Source organism: Centruroides sculpturatus, unplaced genomic scaffold (genome assembly GCF_000671375.1).
Source record: "Centruroides sculpturatus isolate CEXI.00-Female unplaced genomic scaffold, Cexi_2.0 scaffold56, whole genome shotgun sequence".
NCBI lineage: Eukaryota > Metazoa > Arthropoda > Arachnida > Scorpiones > Buthidae > Centruroides > Centruroides sculpturatus.
The window spans coordinates 1,247,689-1,267,968 of NW_019384586.1; the positions used below are offsets into that span (position 1 = coordinate 1,247,689).

A 20,280-nucleotide genomic window follows, 5' to 3' on the forward strand; every position below is an offset into this window, starting at 1 on the left:
TTTTAAAATATTCTATCAATATCTTAATAAAAATTAGTTTTAAATTCTGTAAAATTAAAGAATTTACCATCTCTTATATCGCCAGCTTCTATTTCATTGATTCCATTTGCATAACTATCTACACCTTCATTTTCTGACTGAGATTTTTTCATTTCTTGTCTTGTTTTCCAACCACGAACAAAATTATTAAGATTAGAACTAGGATCAGACATTCTCCTTTGCATGTATGGATTCTCCTGTAATAAATTATGGAAATTTATATATATTAATTGAAAATTTACAAAGAAAAAGTTTTTACAATTTGATTTATTTGAATAGATTTTTGTTTACAATATATTACTAAATCTTTTAGTTAATTGCATACTATATCTACACAAAATAACACTACACAATTGTACAAAACCAAAGTAAGTAAATCATGCATTTTATTATAAATTAGTCAAAGTACTGTGTTGCCCAGAGGTTATGATGATTTAATAATTGGATATAAAGTAGCCCCATTATATTGCATTTTGTCAGGAGCGAAAGAAAAACCATGAGATATCTTGTGATGCAATATAACAGAGTACTAAAAATTCTGGTCTTATACTAAACAGATTATACATGCTGTGAAATCTCTATCCTCTATTCTTTCATCAACAAGGGTTTCTGATATAAGCTTAGTTTTCCAACACTGAATTTTATTCATGATTATTTTGTATTTAATGATGTTTACGTAAACATCAATAAAACGAACGTCCATTTAGCATTATTGTTTCTTTAACAATGACATTTAAAGACAATTATTGTCAATATAAAAACAAAATATCAGTTGCAGTTTTATTATACATTACTATATTTCATAATAACTTGCTTATTAAAAATTTATGTAATTTATATTTTTAATAAAAAGTATAAAAATACAGTAATTGAAAACAAAAAATAAATATTGAACATAATATAACATCAAAACTTAAAATTATAGAGTAAAAATTCTCTAAAAAGCAAAATAAAGTTACTACATTTTAAAACTTTGTTCAAAAGTAAAGAAATCATTTCCTTACACATTACCAAGTAAATTTAAAATTTTACACCTTTATGTGAATTGACACAATACCATCAATTCACATAAAGGTGTAAAACTTTGAATTGGCAAAAACTTGTAAAGGAAGAGACTTAAAACTAGTAAATAAAATAACTAGTAAATAAAAATAAAAATATAAAAATATGTATAAATAATAATATGTTTCAAGCAATTTTTATATATTAAGTCGGTCATTATAATGATCTTTCTGTGTAAGATATCTGGATATCAAACAATTGTTGGATTTTACGGTTATTTTCGTATCATTTGCGAATCATAAAGGATTGCCTGTATTCATAAAGATCATTTTTCTTTTTAATTTGATATTCTTTGCCATCTGTTCCAATCATTGTATTTTATATGGTTCAAAATGATATTTTAAACATATAAAATACATATAACCATATATATATAATATATATATATNATACCTTGAATGTCCATTTAGCATTATTGTTTCTTTAACAATGACATTTAAAGACAAATATTGTCAATATAAAAACAAAATATCAGTTGCGATTTTATTATACAGTACTATATTTCATAATAAATCGCTTATTAAAAATTTATGTAATTTATATTTTTAATAAAAAGTATAAAAATACAGTAATTGAAAACAAAAAATAAATATTGAACATAATATAACATCAAAACTTAAAATTATAGAGTAAAAATTCTCTAAAAAGCAAAATAAAGTTACTACATTTTAAAACTTTGTTCAAAAGTAAAGAAATCATTTCCTTACACATTACCAAGTAAATTTAAAATTTTACACCTTTATGTGAATTGACACAATACCATCAATTCACATAAAGGTGTAAAACTTTGAATTGGCAAAAACTTGTAAAGGAAGAGACTTAAAACTAGTAAATAAAATAACTAGTAAATAAAAATAAAAATATAAAAATAAAATAAATAACTACTAATACTTAAAACTAATAAACAACTTTTAATATCAAAAAGAATAAATGATAATTGATCTGTCCACCTGTTCTGCTTATTTAGATCTTGACAAATTTATTGTTTCACTACAGTGGCAATTTCAAGGTAGAAATAAAATACAGTGGGTATTTTATCTCTACCATTCCAAGACCATGTTTGTTATCCGAATTGTTCGTTAACCAATTATCGATTTACCACAGATTTTTGTGGGAATTTGTTTAATTTGTTCTGGACTCACAAAAATAAAAAAATTATATACTTTCTTACTATGTTTATTTACATGTAATAACAAACTAAAAGCTATCTCTCCATTTTTTCATGGATGGCACATCTTTGTTTCTCAGATGCAATTTTCGTTACTCCTTTATCAGCTTGAGTCTTTTTGATTATATCTTTCTTAGCTAAGATTTAGCTATATTATAGACCTGTTGAAATCATCTGCTTACAATATCAGACATCTCTACCTTGGCTATTATCTCTTGCTTAGTTTCTATAGTGAACACAGTTCTTGACACTCCACACTTTTTAGGCCCCATAATAATATCAGTTTTTTAAATAAAAAGTTCAAAAAAGTACTGACAAAAATTCAGAGAACAGAAATTAACTAGTGCAAAAAAGGCTATGTGTACGACTGTGAAAGTCTTGTTCCATAAACCATATAGATGCCATTAAAAAACAGTTTTACAAATCTTAACTGCATTGCTTCTTGTGTTTGTTCTGTGAAGTGTTCCTTGTCCAAACAAAAATCTTTCACAAAAGTGCTCCTTGTCTGAACATAAAAATCTTTTGCAAAAGTGTTTGTTATCCAATTTGTTTGTAGTAGTACTCAGTCTAGCTGCTCATTCTACATTATTGCCTTTTGGTACTGTACAACTTGGTCCTTTTTATCCATGCTTTTACTTTTTAATAATGATTTAAATAAAGAATCCAGCATTAATGTATGGAGAATATTAGAAAATGCAATTCAATACAACCAGTAGCTTAAAAGAGTGACATTAAATAATTAACGGTACCATCTAGTCTAATTAACAGTACCAATGAACACCATTACTTAATCTTTAATTTTAATAACATAGCATTTAATACAATATCAAACTAACACCTGGCAGTACTTGGCAGGTGTTAGTTTGATATTGTATTAGGTAAAGAGCATGGCAACCATGATTAAATGTAAGACCATGGCAACACTAATGATTAAATAATTCATATTATTTACAGTTATGCGGGATCCTCAAATAATAAGTACATATGGGTGGCCTTATATGTATATATTTAATTCGTGTAAATGCCACCATTAGGTTTAATTTTGATTTATATGTTCCAAAGTTTTTAAATTTAATGTATTTAAAAAACTTTCTAAGCATTCTATTTTTGGAATACAATTGGTTTAAGAACCTGAAGCAGACCTTGGGTAAGGTTGAAAGCATTAGCTCAGTATTGTATTAAACACTGTGTTACCAGAATTAAAGGTTAAGTAATGGTGTTCATTAAATAATTCTCTCTTTTAATAAAAAATTTACAAATTTAGTTATAAAATAAAGTAATAAAATTTATGTTTAGTAGCATTTTTTTCATTTTATCCTCTAGTAATTTCTTTTTATGACTTTATAGCCTATTGTTTTGCTTAAAATTTTTTATGCACTAACTTAAAGTCTTCTTTTAAACAAATTGTTTTTCCTATTAAATATATTCCCTGATTATATAAATCCAATTAGTTCAGTAATTTCCTGGAACACAATAATTGCACAATATGGAATATTCTTGTATTCAATTAAATTCAAATCATCATCATATACTTAAACTTTAAATAAAATGCTAATTGAAATAAACTCCATTTTTTAGTACATTGTTTTTCTTTAAATCAATTAAGATATTTCAACTTACATCTAAATCTTCCCACTCAAATTCTGTCATACAGAATCCAGGCTCAGAAGTAGGAGTTTCAGCCCCAGATCCTTTTGGTTTTGTTACTGCCATTTCTGCATGACCTTTTCCATTAGGTCCTCTCATTCTGACAAATTCCAATCTTTGCTGTCCTTGATACCATCCCATTGAAACACGCTGTGCAACTCTAGTAGATAAACTAGCCTAGGAAATTTAAACAATAAAACTTAATAAATCCATTAACTAAGTAAAATCCTATTTAAACTCAAATTGTTTAATTTGAAATGTTATTTTGAAGTTCTGTTTAAAGAACTATTGAAATAACACTAATCTATAAAATTTTAAAAAATTTTAGTAACAGAGATGCAACACTGTAATTTACACTAATTTAATCATGTTGTTTCCAAACATGTCATTAGTTTTTCCACAATACACACAGTGTTCAAGTCACTATACACTCCACCACATAACATGAAAAGCTACATATAAGTGAAAGTAAATGCAGTGAAGAATTCACTAATAGTAGTTTATCAACTCAGATACATTGTCTTCTGACATTTCAATAGTCAGTTACTTTGCAAATTACTAGATAATGATGCAGAACAAGTCTCTCTGAGCATGCATCTACTTTTGTGAGATGTTGAATCTTCCTATTGCTGAAGGGCACAAGACTATTTTAAATAGTAAAGAAATTGTTCATTGCCATTTGATTGCAGTGAATTCACCACATATGTAATAAAATATATCTAGAAGTGAAACAAGTACATCATTGCTATTTTTTTTGTGGATGACATCTATGTCTAAGTTACTTCCTTCAGCCTGAGCTAGACATATGCATACTGAGATGCAAACTATTTAAAGTTCATACATACTTTGAAATCAATAATCATGTTGCCAATATGGGAGTTGAGAAAATCATCAGCAGCACTGATCAACACTGACACAGGGATATGTTACAAAAATATGCATATTTGGGTATCCCTTAATTAATGTGAGTCCCTCAATGCTACTTGCGTATATCAAAATTGTGTTAATCAAACACAGTGGTACCACAACACTCGACCAAACAATCACAACCCATTAGAACAAATTTTCAGTAAATAACAAATATTTTTATTTTGATTTTTTTGTACAACTTTAATGTACAACTTTTCAAAATATATAAATAAATTAAATATACAGTACATTATTATTTGTATAATCTTTCAACTCTATAGCAATTTCTAAGTTATTCTACCTAATGTAACAATGATGTCTCACTAAAGCAACAATTTTTTCAAATTTGCACTTCCATAGCAATAGAACATTCCTAAAACCAAGTTTCTGAAGCTTGAAAGCACTTAACTTTTTTACATTTTTGTATTTATTACCCCATTAAAAGCAATATTTTCTTCTTTACAAATCTCTCTCTGTGTGTGTGTAATTCTTTTATCTGAATTTTAACTATTATTATTATTGTTGTTGTTGTTATGTTGTAAATGTCATGCTCAGCTAATACTGCTGCCAAGTGCTATGCAGGACTAAAGTCAAAGCATAGCTATCCAAATAAGTAACATTAAGCTGTGTTATTGGTATGTGTGTCAACATCTAGAAACTTCCTAACAATGCAACATGTGTTCAATATTGCAGTTTTCTGAAGTGCCATGTATATGTTTTCATTAAGGTTTGATGTTTCTAGACTTTTGTGAAGTGTATGTGGTATGACAACAGGTACCTGTACAATAAATACTTTATCCAGCTTTTACATCTGTCTTATTTCTTGAGCGAGTGGAATGTACTCGATTTTTTCAGTGTGAGCAGTTTTTATGTTATGAATGTTTGGAACAAAGATGTCTGTCATATAAGTGATCTTACAATGAAAGTGATGTCAGGTCTATGGTGATGAATTGTTTTTTCTGTGATTATGGCTCTGTCATAGTATATTTTGTGTGTGTCATTTTCTAAAACTGCCTATGGAGTATATTTATAATATGGTACCTGAATGTTTAATAATCTGTGTCTGTGTGCAAGCTCTTAGTGCATTATATTTGCTTTGATTATGCCTATGTAAATAGTCTATTTGTGCTAATTAACATAACTAATATTAATATTTCTGAAATCCTAAATCTTTGTAAAAAAACGTGCTCTCTTCTGTGGATTCGATAATATCTCCACTTTTGAGTACAGAGTCTCCTTTCTTCAGAAGAGCTTGCAACCAGAAGTAAACTTAAGGAAATAGTTATGACCAGTATAGATAAAATTATTAACAACATTAAAGGTATAAAATTAGTAATGAGATATGCAGATGATTATTTAATAATTTTTTGATAGCAACTTAATAAGTGAAATAAATATATTTAACATTATAAATAACATAAATGAAGACATACAGTTCAATATTGAAATAGAAAATAACAAAAAATTAAATTATTTAGATATTACTATAGTTAATGAAATAAGCAAGTTTACCTTCTTAACATATAAGAAAACATGTAATGTAGACAAAACAATTACAATTCATATAACCAAGAAAATATAAAAAGAACACTTATATCATGGAATTAAAAAACATTTACATTAGAACATCAAATATAAATAAAAAAACAGCATTAAAAAGATTAGATGATAAATTTATATTAAATGATTACCCTAGATTAAAATTAATTAAATGACACAAATAATATTTGAAGAATAGATATAACATTAAATATAAAACAGGACAGAAATTATTATACCTTTCCTTATATACATAATATTTTTGAAAAATGCAATAAAAATCTTAAACAAAATAAAGTTAATTTGGCCCTATCTTTGACAAATAAAATATCACAAAACATATGTAACAGAATTAATAATCAGCATAACAACAAACCAAAATAATGACCTTAAGAGAGAAGGGACAGTATATAAAATAGAATGCAATTGTAATAACCCTAAAATGTATATAGGTAAAACTGGAAGAACATTAGAAAAAAAAATTAAAGAGCATGAAGCAGCAATATGCCTACAATATGATAATTCACTATGGTTTCAACATTCTAAAAGTAATAATTGTATAATAAAGAAAGCTAACATTAAAATATTACATAATGAAAAAGACACATATAAAAGAAAATTTAAAGAACATTGAAATTTTAAAACACCCTAGAGAAAATCTAATAAATATCTCAGATGGCATTGCCATAGATTCACAATGGTATCAGATAATAAAGGGCACTAGTGTGCATACAATATAATTAATAGTATGGAAGTAATGTTCACCAGTATTTATACTGGTGAACATTACAATAATACTTATAGTATACTTTTGGTCCTATATTATAATTGTTACAATAGAAAGTGCATCTTTCCTTTGGCTATATGTGTCTTTAATTGGAATTTGTGTGTTAATCACTGTTACACTTATACAATACTTCAGCTCTGCAAGCAAGCTGTTGTAACCAGTTAACCTTTACTTTTAAAGAATTAAAGAATAAAGAATTAAAACCTCAGTAATTTAAGACTGGATGTAATAACTATAAAGTAAGGATTATTATTAAAAAAAAATATATTGGGAGTTTATAATTATACAGTGTGGAAAAAAAACGCAATATTCTTATAATAAATAAATATTTTATTGAATTATATGTTGACCATTTTGGTCAACATATCGAGCTTTGAAACTAAACCAATTTGTGTCAAGTACTCATAAACAGTTCAATTTGACAAATTTAATCTCTTAGTGATTTCACGTGTTGTTATTCCGCAGTTTGCATCAATGGTTACTTTTATTTTGTTTTCATTGGCTTCAATTGGCCATCCATAACGTGGTGCATCTTCAATACTGAAATTGCCAGAATGAAATTTTGTAAACCAGTTTTGGCACTGTTGTTCTGTCAACATATCTCCACCATACATGTCACACGATTTTTTTCTTGCTTGAACAGCATTTTTATTTTTTTGGTAATAAAAACGTAAAATATGCCGAAGATGCTGATTTCGATCTTCCATATTTGATGGGACACACAAAATAAACAATTGCACGAAATCAAACAAAATTTTTTACAAATAAGCCATAAAATGCTAGCTGTCAAAATATATAATGATAATATGGTTTAGAATGAAAATGGAAGGGAAAATATGACTAATCCGTCTAGTGGAAAAAAAAACAAACTTACTTTCCGAACAACCCAATATATAAGGTTTATTATGTTTAAAGATATTGTGATATAGTTTATAATAGTTTTTTTACCCATTTATTAAAAATTTTTTAAAGGTTTTATAATGGTATTCATATAAGAATATTGCATGTGTACCAGAGTTTTAAAAATCGTTTCTCTCTTAGACATTGTAAGTAAATATAGATAATCAAAATGTAAAAGATTTTTTGTGATCATAATAGTGTCAAGTCTAGTAATCATTGTCTTTAATAGCACTGAAGAAGACCTGTGAATTTACAACAGCCTGAAATGCATATGATGTATACAGTAGACCCCCCTATAATGCTTAGATACGTTCCACGTTATTCGAATTTTACATTGTAGGAATCATTAAATACATGAGCCAATCACAGCCCGACACATGTGAAGTTTATGGACTAAGGCTGTTTGAAAAGTTTTCTTCCATAAAATTAACCGATTCTAGACTAATTCCACTCAACATTTCCAAAACACGTATAATTTTTTGAGAATAATCCGTATAAACTATGCTATAAACAAAAAATTGTAGGATTACTTACCGAGTGTGCACCGTTCGACTACGCTGTTGCTCAAGCTTGTTTTCATCACGGAACAGTCCACGAAACGGTGGCCGCGATTTCTGATAACAAATTTTTTGCAGAAAAATAACTTGACCTTTGGAGACATCATTAATATAAATAATTTTTATGGCCGNTTTTTTTTTTTTTTTTTTTTTTTTTTTTTTTTTTTTTTTTTTTTTTTTTTTTTTTTTTTTTTTTTTTTTTTTTTTTTTTTTTTTTTTTTTTTTTTTTTTTTTTTTTTTTTTTTTTTTTTTTTTTTTTTTTTTTTTTTTTTTTTTTTTTTTTTTTTTTTTTTTTTTTTTTTTTTTTTTTTTTTTTTTTTTTTTTTTTTTTTTTTTTTTTTTTTTTTTTTTTTTTTTTTTTTTTTTTTTTTTTTTTTTTTTTTTTTTTTTTTTTTTTTTTTTTTTTTTTTTTTTTTTTTTTTTTTTTTTTTTTTTTTTTTTTTTTTTTTTTTTTTTTTTTTTTTTTTTTTTTTTTTTTTTTTTTTTTTTTTTTTTTTTTTTTTTTTTTTTTTTTTTTTTTTTTTTTTTTTTTTTTTTTTTTTTTTTTTTTTTTTTTTTTTTTTTTTTTTTTTTTTTTTTTTTTTTTTTTTTTTTTTTTTTTTTTTTTTTTTTTTTTTTTTTTTTTTTTTTTTTTTTTTTTTTTTTTTTTTTTTTTTTTTTTTTTTTTTTTTTTTTTTTTTTTTTTTTTTTTTTTTTTTTTTTTTTTTTTTTTTTTTTTTTTTTTTTTTTTTTTTTTTTTTTTTTTTTTTTTTTTTTTTTTTTTTTTTTTTTTTTTTTTTTTTTTTTTTTTTTTTTTTTTTTTTTTTTTTTTTTTTTTTTTTTTTTTTTTTTTTTTTTTTTTTTTTTTTTTTTTTTTTTTTTTTTTTTTTTTTTTTTTTTTTTTTTTTTTTTTTTTTTTTTTTTTTTTTTTTTTTTTTTTTTTTTTTTTTTTTTTTTTTTTTTTTTTTTTTTTTTTTTTTTTTTTTTTTTTTTTTTTTTTTTTTTTTTTTTTTTTTTTTTTTTTTTTTTTTTTTTTTTTTTTTTTTTTTTTTTTTTTTTTTTTTTTTTTTTTTTTTTTTTTTTTTTTTTTTTTTTTTTTTTTTTTTTTTTTTTTTTTTTTTTTTTTTTTTTTTTTTTTTTTTTTTTTTTTTTTTTTTTTTTTTTTTTTTTTTTTTTTTTTTTTTTTTTTTTTTTTTTTTTTTTTTTTTTTTTTTTTTTTTTTTTTTTTTTTTTTTTTTTTTTTTTTTTTTTTTTTTTTTTTTTTTTTTTTTTTTTTTTTTTTTTTTTTTTTTTTTTTTTTTTTTTTTTTTTTTTTTTTTTTTTTTTTTTTTTTTTTTTTTTTTTTTTTTTTTTTTTTTTTTTTTTTTTTTTTTTTTTTTTTTTTTTTTTTTTTTTTTTTTTTTTTTTTTTTTTTTTTTTTTTTTTTTTTTTTTTTTTTTTTTTTTTTTTTTTTTTTTTTTTTTTTTTTTTTTTTTTTTTTTTTTTTTTTTTTTTTTTTTTTTTTTTTTTTTTTTTTTTTTTTTTTTTTTTTTTTTTTTTTTTTTTTTTTTTTTTTTTTTTTTTTTTTTTTTTTTTTTTTTTTTTTTTTTTTTTTTTTTTTTTTTTTTTTTTTTTTTTTTTTTTTTTTTTTTTTTTTTTTTTTTTTTTTTTTTTTTTTTTTTTTTTTTTTTTTTTTTTTTTTTTTTTTTTTTTTTTTTTTTTTTTTTTTTTTTTTTTTTTTTTTTTTTTTTTTTTTTTTTTTTTTTTTTTTTTTTTTTTTTTTTTTTTTTTTTTTTTTTTTTTTTTTTTTTTTTTTTTTTTTTTTTTTTTTTTTTTTTTTTTTTTTTTTTTTTTTTTTTTTTTTTTTTTTTTTTTTTTTTTTTTTTTTTTTTTTTTTTTTTTTTTTTTTTTTTTTTTTTTTTTTTTTTTTTTTTTTTTTTTTTTTTTTTTTTTTTTTTTTTTTTTTTTTTTTTTTTTTTTTTTTTTTTTTTTTTTTTTTTTTTTTTTTTTTTTTTTTTTTTTTTTTTTTTTTTTTTTTTTTTTTTTTTTTTTTTTTTTTTTTTTTTTTTTTTTTTTTTTTTTTTTTTTTTTTTTTTTTTTTTTTTTTTTTTTTTTTTTTTTTTTTTTTTTTTTTTTTTTTTTTTTTTTTTTTTTTTTTTTTTTTTTTTTTTTTTTTTTTTTTTTTTTTTTTTTTTTTTTTTTTTTTTTTTTTTTTTTTTTTTTTTTTTTTTTTTTTTTTTTTTTTTTTTTTTTTTTTTTTTTTTTTTTTTTTTTTTTTTTTTTTTTTTTTTTTTTTTTTTTTTTTTTTTTTTTTTTTTTTTTTTTTTTTTTTTTTTTTTTTTTTTTTTTTTTTTTTTTTTTTTTTTTTTTTTTTTTTTTTTTTTTTTTTTTTTTTTTTTTTTTTTTTTTTTTTTTTTTTTTTTTTTTTTTTTTTTTTTTTTTTTTTTTTTTTTTTTTTTTTTTTTTTTTTTTTTTTTTTTTTTTTTTTTTTTTTTTTTTTTTTTTTTTTTTTTTTTTTTTTTTTTTTTTTTTTTTTTTTTTTTTTTTTTTTTTTTTTTTTTTTTTTTTTTTTTTTTTTTTTTTTTTTTTTTTTTTTTTTTTTTTTTTTTTTTTTTTTTTTTTTTTTTTTTTTTTTTTTTTTTTTTTTTTTTTTTTTTTTTTTTTTTTTTTTTTTTTTTTTTTTTTTTTTTTTTTTTTTTTTTTTTTTTTTTTTTTTTTTTTTTTTTTTTTTTTTTTTTTTTTTTTTTTTTTTTTTTTTTTTTTTTTTTTTTTTTTTTTTTTTTTTTTTTTTTTTTTTTTTTTTTTTTTTTTTTTTTTTTTTTTTTTTTTTTTTTTTTTTTTTTTTTTTTTTTTTTTTTTTTTTTTTTTTTTTTTTTTTTTTTTTTTTTTTTTTTTTTTTTTTTTTTTTTTTTTTTTTTTTTTTTTTTTTTTTTTTTTTTTTTTTTTTTTTTTTTTTTTTTTTTTTTTTTTTTTTTTTTTTTTTTTTTTTTTTTTTTTTTTTTTTTTTTTTTTTTTTTTTTTTTTTTTTTTTTTTTTTTTTTTTTTTTTTTTTTTTTTTTTTTTTTTTTTTTTTTTTTTTTTTTTTTTTTTTTTTTTTTTTTTTTTTTTTTTTTTTTTTTTTTTTTTTTTTTTTTTTTTTTTTTTTTTTTTTTTTTTTTTTTTTTTTTTTTTTTTTTTTTTTTTTTTTTTTTTTTTTTTTTTTTTTTTTTTTTTTTTTTTTTTTTTTTTTTTTTTTTTTTTTTTTTTTTTTTTTTTTTTTTTTTTTTTTTTTTTTTTTTTTTTTTTTTTTTTTTTTTTTTTTTTTTTTTTTTTTTTTTTTTTTTTTTTTTTTTTTTTTTTTTTTTTTTTTTTTTTTTTTTTTTTTTTTTTTTTTTTTTTTTTTTTTTTTTTTTTTTTTTTTTTTTTTTTTTTTTTTTTTTTTTTTTTTTTTTTTTTTTTTTTTTTTTTTTTTTTTTTTTTTTTTTTTTTTTTTTTTTTTTTTTTTTTTTTTTTTTTTTTTTTTTTTTTTTTTTTTTTTTTTTTTTTTTTTTTTTTTTTTTTTTTTTTTTTTTTTTTTTTTTTTTTTTTTTTTTTTTTTTTTTTTTTTTTTTTTTTTTTTTTTTTTTTTTTTTTTTTTTTTTTTTTTTTTTTTTTTTTTTTTTTTTTTTTTTTTTTTTTTTTTTTTTTTTTTTTTTTTTTTTTTTTTTTTTTTTTTTTTTTTTTTTTTTTTTTTTTTTTTTTTTTTTTTTTTTTTTTTTTTTTTTTTTTTTTTTTTTTTTTTTTTTTTTTTTTTTTTTTTTTTTTTTTTTTTTTTTTTTTTTTTTTTTTTTTTTTTTTTTTTTTTTTTTTTTTTTTTTTTTTTTTTTTTTTTTTTTTTTTTTTTTTTTTTTTTTTTTTTTTTTTTTTTTTTTTTTTTTTTTTTTTTTTTTTTTTTTTTTTTTTTTTTTTTTTTTTTTTTTTTTTTTTTTTTTTTTTTTTTTTTTTTTTTTTTTTTTTTTTTTTTTTTTTTTTTTTTTTTTTTTTTTTTTTTTTTTTTTTTTTTTTTTTTTTTTTTTTTTTTTTTTTTTTTTTTTTTTTTTTTTTTTTTTTTTTTTTTTTTTTTTTTTTTTTTTTTTTTTTTTTTTTTTTTTTTTTTTTTTTTTTTTTTTTTTTTTTTTTTTTTTTTTTTTTTTTTTTTTTTTTTTTTTTTTTTTTTTTTTTTTTTTTTTTTTTTTTTTTTTTTTTTTTTTTTTTTTTTTTTTTTTTTTTTTTTTTTTTTTTTTTTTTTTTTTTTTTTTTTTTTTTTTTTTTTTTTTTTTTTTTTTTTTTTTTTTTTTTTTTTTTTTTTTTTTTTTTTTTTTTTTTTTTTTTTTTTTTTTTTTTTTTTTTTTTTTTTTTTTTTTTTTTTTTTTTTTTTTTTTTTTTTTTTTTTTTTTTTTTTTTTTTTTTTTTTTTTTTTTTTTTTTTTTTTTTTTTTTTTTTTTTTTTTTTTTTTTTTTTTTTTTTTTTTTTTTTTTTTTTTTTTTTTTTTTTTTTTTTTTTTTTTTTTTTTTTTTTTTTTTTTTTTTTTTTTTTTTTTTTTTTTTTTTTTTTTTTTTTTTTTTTTTTTTTTTTTTTTTTTTTTTTTTTTTTTTTTTTTTTTTTTTTTTTTTTTTTTTTTTTTTTTTTTTTTTTTTTTTTTTTTTTTTTTTTTTTTTTTTTTTTTTTTTTTTTTTTTTTTTTTTTTTTTTTTTTTTTTTTTTTTTTTTTTTTTTTTTTTTTTTTTTTTTTTTTTTTTTTTTTTTTTTTTTTTTTTTTTTTTTTTTTTTTTTTTTTTTTTTTTTTTTTTTTTTTTTTTTTTTTTTTTTTTTTTTTTTTTTTTTTTTTTTTTTTTTTTTTTTTTTTTTTTTTTTTTTTTTTTTTTTTTTTTTTTTTTTTTTTTTTTTTTTTTTTTTTTTTTTTTTTTTTTTTTTTTTTTTTTTTTTTTTTTTTTTTTTTTTTTTTTTTTTTTTTTTTTTTTTTTTTTTTTTTTTTTTTTTTTTTTTTTTTTTATGATTTGGTATTCGGTATTCGGCTGATTAGTATGCAACATTCGGCCAAATACCGAATATTAAAAAAGTAGCCGAATAGGCCAAATATCGAATAGTAGCTGAATATTCGTGGCATCTCTAGTAATTTTGTTCTAAATGATATTTTCTCATACCAATAATTCTACAGTTAATGTTCCTTATTTAAATTTTTGTTGTACATTATTCAATTAATTTGTAAGCTGAAAATAGTCAAAATAATAGCCAAGAACATTTCTATTTAAAGAAATATTGTTTTGTCTTTCTTAACTAAGCAGTTCATTCAGTTTTGATTTTCAATTGGATACCAAGTTTTGTATTAATACTAGAGATGAGTAAATAGACAAATACTACCTGCAAATACTTAAACACTCAAATACTAGAAATTATTTGAGATCTTGAGTATTATATTGTAGTGTCCTGCCACTATTAAATATTATTTTACTCGGTAATCTTGTATTGGAATTTACCTCAATTGTCGTGTACCAGATTATTGTACTTTATTCCATTTGTCACATACCAGAATCACTGGTAATTATTTCCATCGTTGCGTGTGTCACGTGGAGCTACTGCATCGGATCATGATTGGACTATTTTTAGCTATGTCTAGCTCACATGACTTGGATGGCACAGAGGTATAAATTGAAGGAGCACTATGTGCCAGTACCTTTTTTTTGTCTCCGACCATTGGTTTTTTATGTGAAGGGACTACGAGCTCGACTATGGATAGTGAAGAAGAGAGGTAAGGACCAACAAGTTTTTCGAAAGAGTGAAGGGTTTTTCGCTACGAGGACATTGTTGAACTCACAGCCAAACTGCTAGAGAAATCTCTTACAAGTGATTACACTGTGCTACGAGTATTCTTTGTTGGGGGAATTTTTTTCCACTCAAGAATTCAATTACCACATGTCTACAGATTGCTCTCTACATTCGTTAGGAGAATTGCTCATCGAATGATCAGAATATGTTCCCTTCAATGTAATTTATTGTACAATATTTAGTGATATTATTATTATTATTATTACGCTTAACTTGTTAATTATACTGACTGCTTGCCTTTCAACTGGTAGTAGTAGTTAACTAGTACTATTGTAATCTATGTGTTGTCCTTAGTATATAAAATTAGTTTATTACCAATTCCTTTGTATTAATTCTTATTGTGTAAATACATATCATACCCCATCACATTCTGTGTACTTTGGCCATCTGCAAATTTACAATATCAACAAAAAATAAATTTGAATACCACAAATACCTCTAAAATCATGCCAGTGGATCCAAAAGTACCCAAAGGCAGGTCTAGACCAAACAGTAAAAATATTTGAATAAGTAATAAGAACATTTTATTAGCAGATGCACAACAATTGTACTAAAGATAGTCTGAAACCATATTTGGCATTATAAATGTTTTGAAGAATATGCTTTTGAAGTCAAAACAAAGACATTTAAATTTTTTTTGTATCAATATCATCATCTTGTTTCCACCACTGTATACAAACAGCACCTCTTTTGCACTTCTGGTTTAATATGTGACAAGAAGCAGACTACAATTTAATACAGTAGACCCCCCTATAACGCTTAGATAAGTTCCACGCTAACAGAAAATTACCTTGTAGGAATGAGCCAATCGCAGCCCGATAGGTGGGAACTTTACGGACTAAGGCTGTTCGAAAGGTTTTCTTCTATAAAATTAACCGATTCTAGACTAATTCCACTCAACATTTCCAAAATACGTATAATTTTTTGGGAATAATCTGTATAAACTATGCTATAAACAAAAAATTGTAGGATTACTTACACCGTTCGACTACGCCGTTGCTTAAAGCTGGTTTTCATCGCGGAACAGCACGCGAAACGACGGCCGCAATTTCTGATAACGAATTTTTGGCGGAAAAATAACTTGACCTTTGGAGACATCATTAATATAAATAATTTTTATGGACGTTGAATAAGAAGTGTTTCTTTCACAAGAAATGTATAAAATTAGTGCTGTATTAGACTTACGGTACCTAATTTACATACTGTGCAGACGATAATAAACTCAACTTACTAGCCTAAAATCTCCGTAGCGTGTTGCCAGGCGGCAGAAAGCATATATATAATTATAATAAAGTTACAATAAATTAAGTTAATATATAATTATATATACAGTACCTAATTTATATATAATTAATATATAATTATATGTACAGTACCTAATTTATATATAATTTATATATAATACTAAACAGACGATAGCAAACTCAATTTAGCCGCTCCGTAGCGTGGCGCAGGGTCGGAGGAAAGTAGTTCGGCTGCTCATCCACTATTGGTCCAGACTCTATCAATCTTGTCGCGAAACGACGTTATAGGAGGTACGTTATACGAAAGTTGCTACAATTTTTTCGCTACGTTATAGGAACGTACATTATAGGGGGGTCGACTGTACTGCACTAAAATATGGATATAGTAATAATATGTAATGTACCCAAACAATACCAGGTGTACCAGTTAATAATGCAGATTTTTTAATCAAATAATAATTTCAAAAGAAACATTAAAAGTGCTTCATTCATAGCAATGTCCATCGCTAGCTACACATTTCTCCCATCTTTTAGGTAATTTGTGGATACTGTCCCAATAGAACTTTTTTGTTTTTAGGCAAACCATTCAGAGATCCATTTTTCCACTTCTTTGTATATTTTGAAGTGCTGCTCAGAAAGTGAATGTGCCATCAATTGGAACAAGTGGAAATCTGAAGGAGCAAGGTTTGGTTAGTATGGTAGGTGGGTTAATACTTCCCAGCCAAGATCTTTTAACATGTCTAACTAGTTCCAAAGTGTGTGATGGTACATTATCATAAAGCAAAATTACATTGCCTTGTCTGCTGATCCATTCTAGACATTTTACAATTAAAGCATGGTTCAAATTGATTATTTGTTGTCAGTAACTATCAGTATAAACGGTTTCACGTGGTTCTAGAAGCTCATAATACACCACACCTTCCTGATCCCACCAAACACACAGCAATGTCTTCTTTCCAAAGCAATTTGGCCTTGCAGTATCTTCAGATGGAGCATGTTTACCATAAGCTTCCCGAAGTGTACAATAACTTTCAGCAGCACTTTTCTTCAAAATAAAGTAATGAATTAAAACTTCCTGCAAATGCTCTTTTTTTGAGACAAAATTTGACATATTTAAGTGTAAAATATCTATGATGTTTCATGACACCTTCAAAAAATTTCATATATAAAGTTTTAAAGCTTGTTGTCAATTCAACAAAATGATGTAAATATCAAATCAGATATATATCAACATATCTGTAACACCAACTATTAAACAAAATCCACATTGTTAATCAGTACACCTGGTATCAGGTTTCATGATGTTTGTTTCTGTGTATAACAATGATTCCATTTATGTAAATTTTCACTAGCCAGGCAATTTCATTAATAAATAATAGTATACTATTATCTATGTACTGTAGTAGGACAGAAAAGTTGAATAGCACAAAATGTATGACAAATTGCATGTACTGTACAATACTGAACTTAATGACACCACCATCAGTTAAAATTTCTCAAAACTTCACTTACTCATCAATCCACATACTTCACATGTTTAACTTTTCCCATAAGGTGTTATATTATTGGGGTTCCAGTGTATATTACATTACATTATATTTTTATATTTAATGTAATATATATCATTTATTCATATAAACATTTTTCATCTTCCAATCAAACATTAAGAGTAATATAATGTCTTTGTAAAATTACAAACACCAAATCTAATTATAAACATATTATGCATATAAAAACTCCATTACCCACCTCATCATAATTATCTACCATGAAAAATATATTAGGATAACTTATTTCTTCCATTTCACCTTTGCAATCCATACTTCTTCTACTAGGTGAAGCATATACTCTCTGCAATTAATTTATCTTGATTACTATTTATTAATATTTTTCCATTATTTAAGTCTACAATAATCAATTACCTGAGAATGTCGTTTCAAAATTTGCAAATCTTTTGAACTTGTTCTGGTACAAATAGCACAAGTTAATGTATATTCCAGCTTTAAAAAAAAGATAAACTATTATAATATACATTTGAAAATACTCAAATTTTTCAGTAATCACTGTTTTTTAATTATACTTTCTTTTGTACCTTCAGAATTATATTTGAACTTTAATTTTTTAAATTTTACAAATGCATATAATATTTTTAAAAATTGTCTGTTATTATTTATAACAATTTTTTCATTTAAAATTTCTTTATATCCTATACAACTATATATCCTTAAAAATGACAGAAAATACATTTGAAATATTATAATAAAAAATTATAGTTCATATACTTGATAAACTAATAATATTTATTCTTGCTGGAAATTAGTTTAACATGTATTTGTTTAATTACTCTGACAAAATCAATCATTTTCTAGTAATATTTATTTGGTTGAAGATAGTTTTAACATTCAGTAAAACAAAATGTCTTTAATTCCATATTGATAGATATATATAAATAATTATATCTAGCATTTTGAACTTTCAATATATATTATTTCTGCAGACAGTGAAGAAAAATTTCATAAATATTCAATATTCATTTATTGCTTTTTCAGAGTTTAATTTCTCACTATTTCAAGTGGTTTTTGTTTCCTACAATCTATCCTCAGACATTACTTCAACAGTAAATATCAAAAAATACAACTCAAAAATCACATTCAACTGCTTTAAAAAGGTTGGAGGTGGGCAAAACAGTGTGTTCAAAGAGGATGTATTTTGTTAAAAGAATCTTTTGATTGTTTTCTTATGTAAAACAATCAAAAGATACATTACAGTTGTGTAATGTTTTGATATTTACTGTTAAAATCATGTTTGAGAAAATTTATTTTAATTTTGCTATACAGTAGCATTCCTTTGGAACATATGATTACTGCCCTATTACAACAAAGAGTTATCGAAATATAAAAGTACTTGGAATAATGAAAAATAGGAACTTAACAAAATACTAGAGTTGTTTTTGTTTGTGAAATATTCAATGTCACTTTATAGTAATAATTATCTCAGTAACTATTAGTAACCCAGGAAAATAAAATAAAGGATAATTAAATCATATTACCTGCTGAAGAATTAAATTTAAATAAACTGTTTCTTCCCAATCAATATCACCATCTCCTATGGGTAATTTTTTTGAGTCTTTGCGAAAAACTTCAATCAACAACTACAAAAGAATATAAGTTTTATAACATACTGAAACTGTTATGTCTAGTATTCATATGTAAAACTGAAAGCAAATAATAAATTTTAGAAAACTATATATGTACTGTATACTCACACACACACTTTCTAAAATTTATATATAAGTAAAATATATATATGTTGTATATTATTATATTATATATATATACATTATTATTATTATAGCAATCCACAAACCTTTTTATAACAGTGTTGTGTCTGTAACAATCTTCACAAACGTTTTCAACCTCCACCGAGGTCTACTTCAGGTAGTGACTAAATGGTGTCTCCTCTTGACTGTTGGAACGATGATGCCTGAGATGTAAATAATGCGCATATTGTGTTTTACCCCTCCACCTGTCCCAGTTCAAATTCTTCGAAAAAGTATCTCCACGCCTGCACGATCGTTTCTCTGTCTTTAAAGTTGATGCAGGTGCCCCGAATGTTGGCTTTATAAATCTCCCAGGCCTCCAGGTGACGGATGTGATCAATATGAAACGCCTGTCTGATTACTATGGTGTTTTGGAAGTCCGCCTGAATTAGTCAATAAGTATATAGTAAGCCATAATAATCAGACAGGCGTTTCGTATTGATCACATCCATCACCTGGAGGCCTGGAAGATTTATAAAGCCAACATTGGAGGCACCTGCATCAACTTTAAAGAAGGAGAAACGATCGTACAGGCATGGAGATACTTATTCGAATAATTCGAACTGGGACAGGCAGAGGGGTGAAACGCGATATGCACATTATTTACATCTCAGGCGTCATTGTTCCAACAGTCAAGAGGAGACACTGTTTAGTCATCACCAGAAGTAGACCTCGGTGGAAGTTGAAAATGTTTGTGAAGATTGTTACGGACACAACACTGTTATAAAAAGGTTTTGTGGATTGCTGTTACTCAACGCAGTGTTAAGATTAGTAGTCATTTTGTATTATTATTATATTATATTTATTCCCAATACAACATTATATAAAATGCTGTATTGGAAAAAACTAATAGTAATAGTGCTTTATTTTTAGTTTACACCAAGTCCGTGCTTTATTTTTAGTTTACTTTTACTTTGCTTTATTATATTTTTGTTTGGGGCTTATGTTTGGTTAGGACGAAGGTTTCCTCACCCACCACCCTAACGTTCAAAACGAGAAGATAAAAGATTAACCAACTCACCGACGACGAAACGACAGCGCCATAGCTAGCATTGCACTCACGTGCACGCCCGAGCGGCAGAATTGTAAGTCCGCACTGAAGGGGGGACACCCCAATAGACTTTCTAGGAACTTGTGTAACCTTAACAAAACATCCCGATAATTGTTAAAGAAATGCTGTAAAAGGTTAACAAAGTATTGTCGAGAAATAAGCTACCAGATAACGAAGAGAAAACAATGTTACGTGTAGATATGTAAATGAGGGGAGTGGCTACAGTAGAACTGTGACGTCACCTCATACTATAAGTACAGTAGCTCAAGTGAAGACAG

General features: G+C 22.2%; 1 protein-coding gene across 1 annotated transcript in view; it reads right to left on the bottom strand.

Moving 5' to 3' along the window:
* The window catches only part of LOC111624605 (uncharacterized protein KIAA0930 homolog), a 59,805-nt gene continuing 39,525 nt past the window's right edge, over positions 1-20,280 (bottom strand). The window contains exons 3-7 of the mRNA XM_023367496.1: positions 18,682-18,783; positions 17,555-17,632; positions 17,382-17,483; positions 3,890-4,093; positions 1-236 (exon numbers count right to left, since the gene is read on the bottom strand). Coding sequence (XP_023223264.1) covers positions 24-236; positions 3,890-4,093; positions 17,382-17,483; positions 17,555-17,632; positions 18,682-18,783 — 699 coding nt within the window. The 3' untranslated portion in view covers positions 1-23. The remainder of the gene's footprint in view (positions 237-3,889; positions 4,094-17,381; positions 17,484-17,554; positions 17,633-18,681; positions 18,784-20,280) is intronic.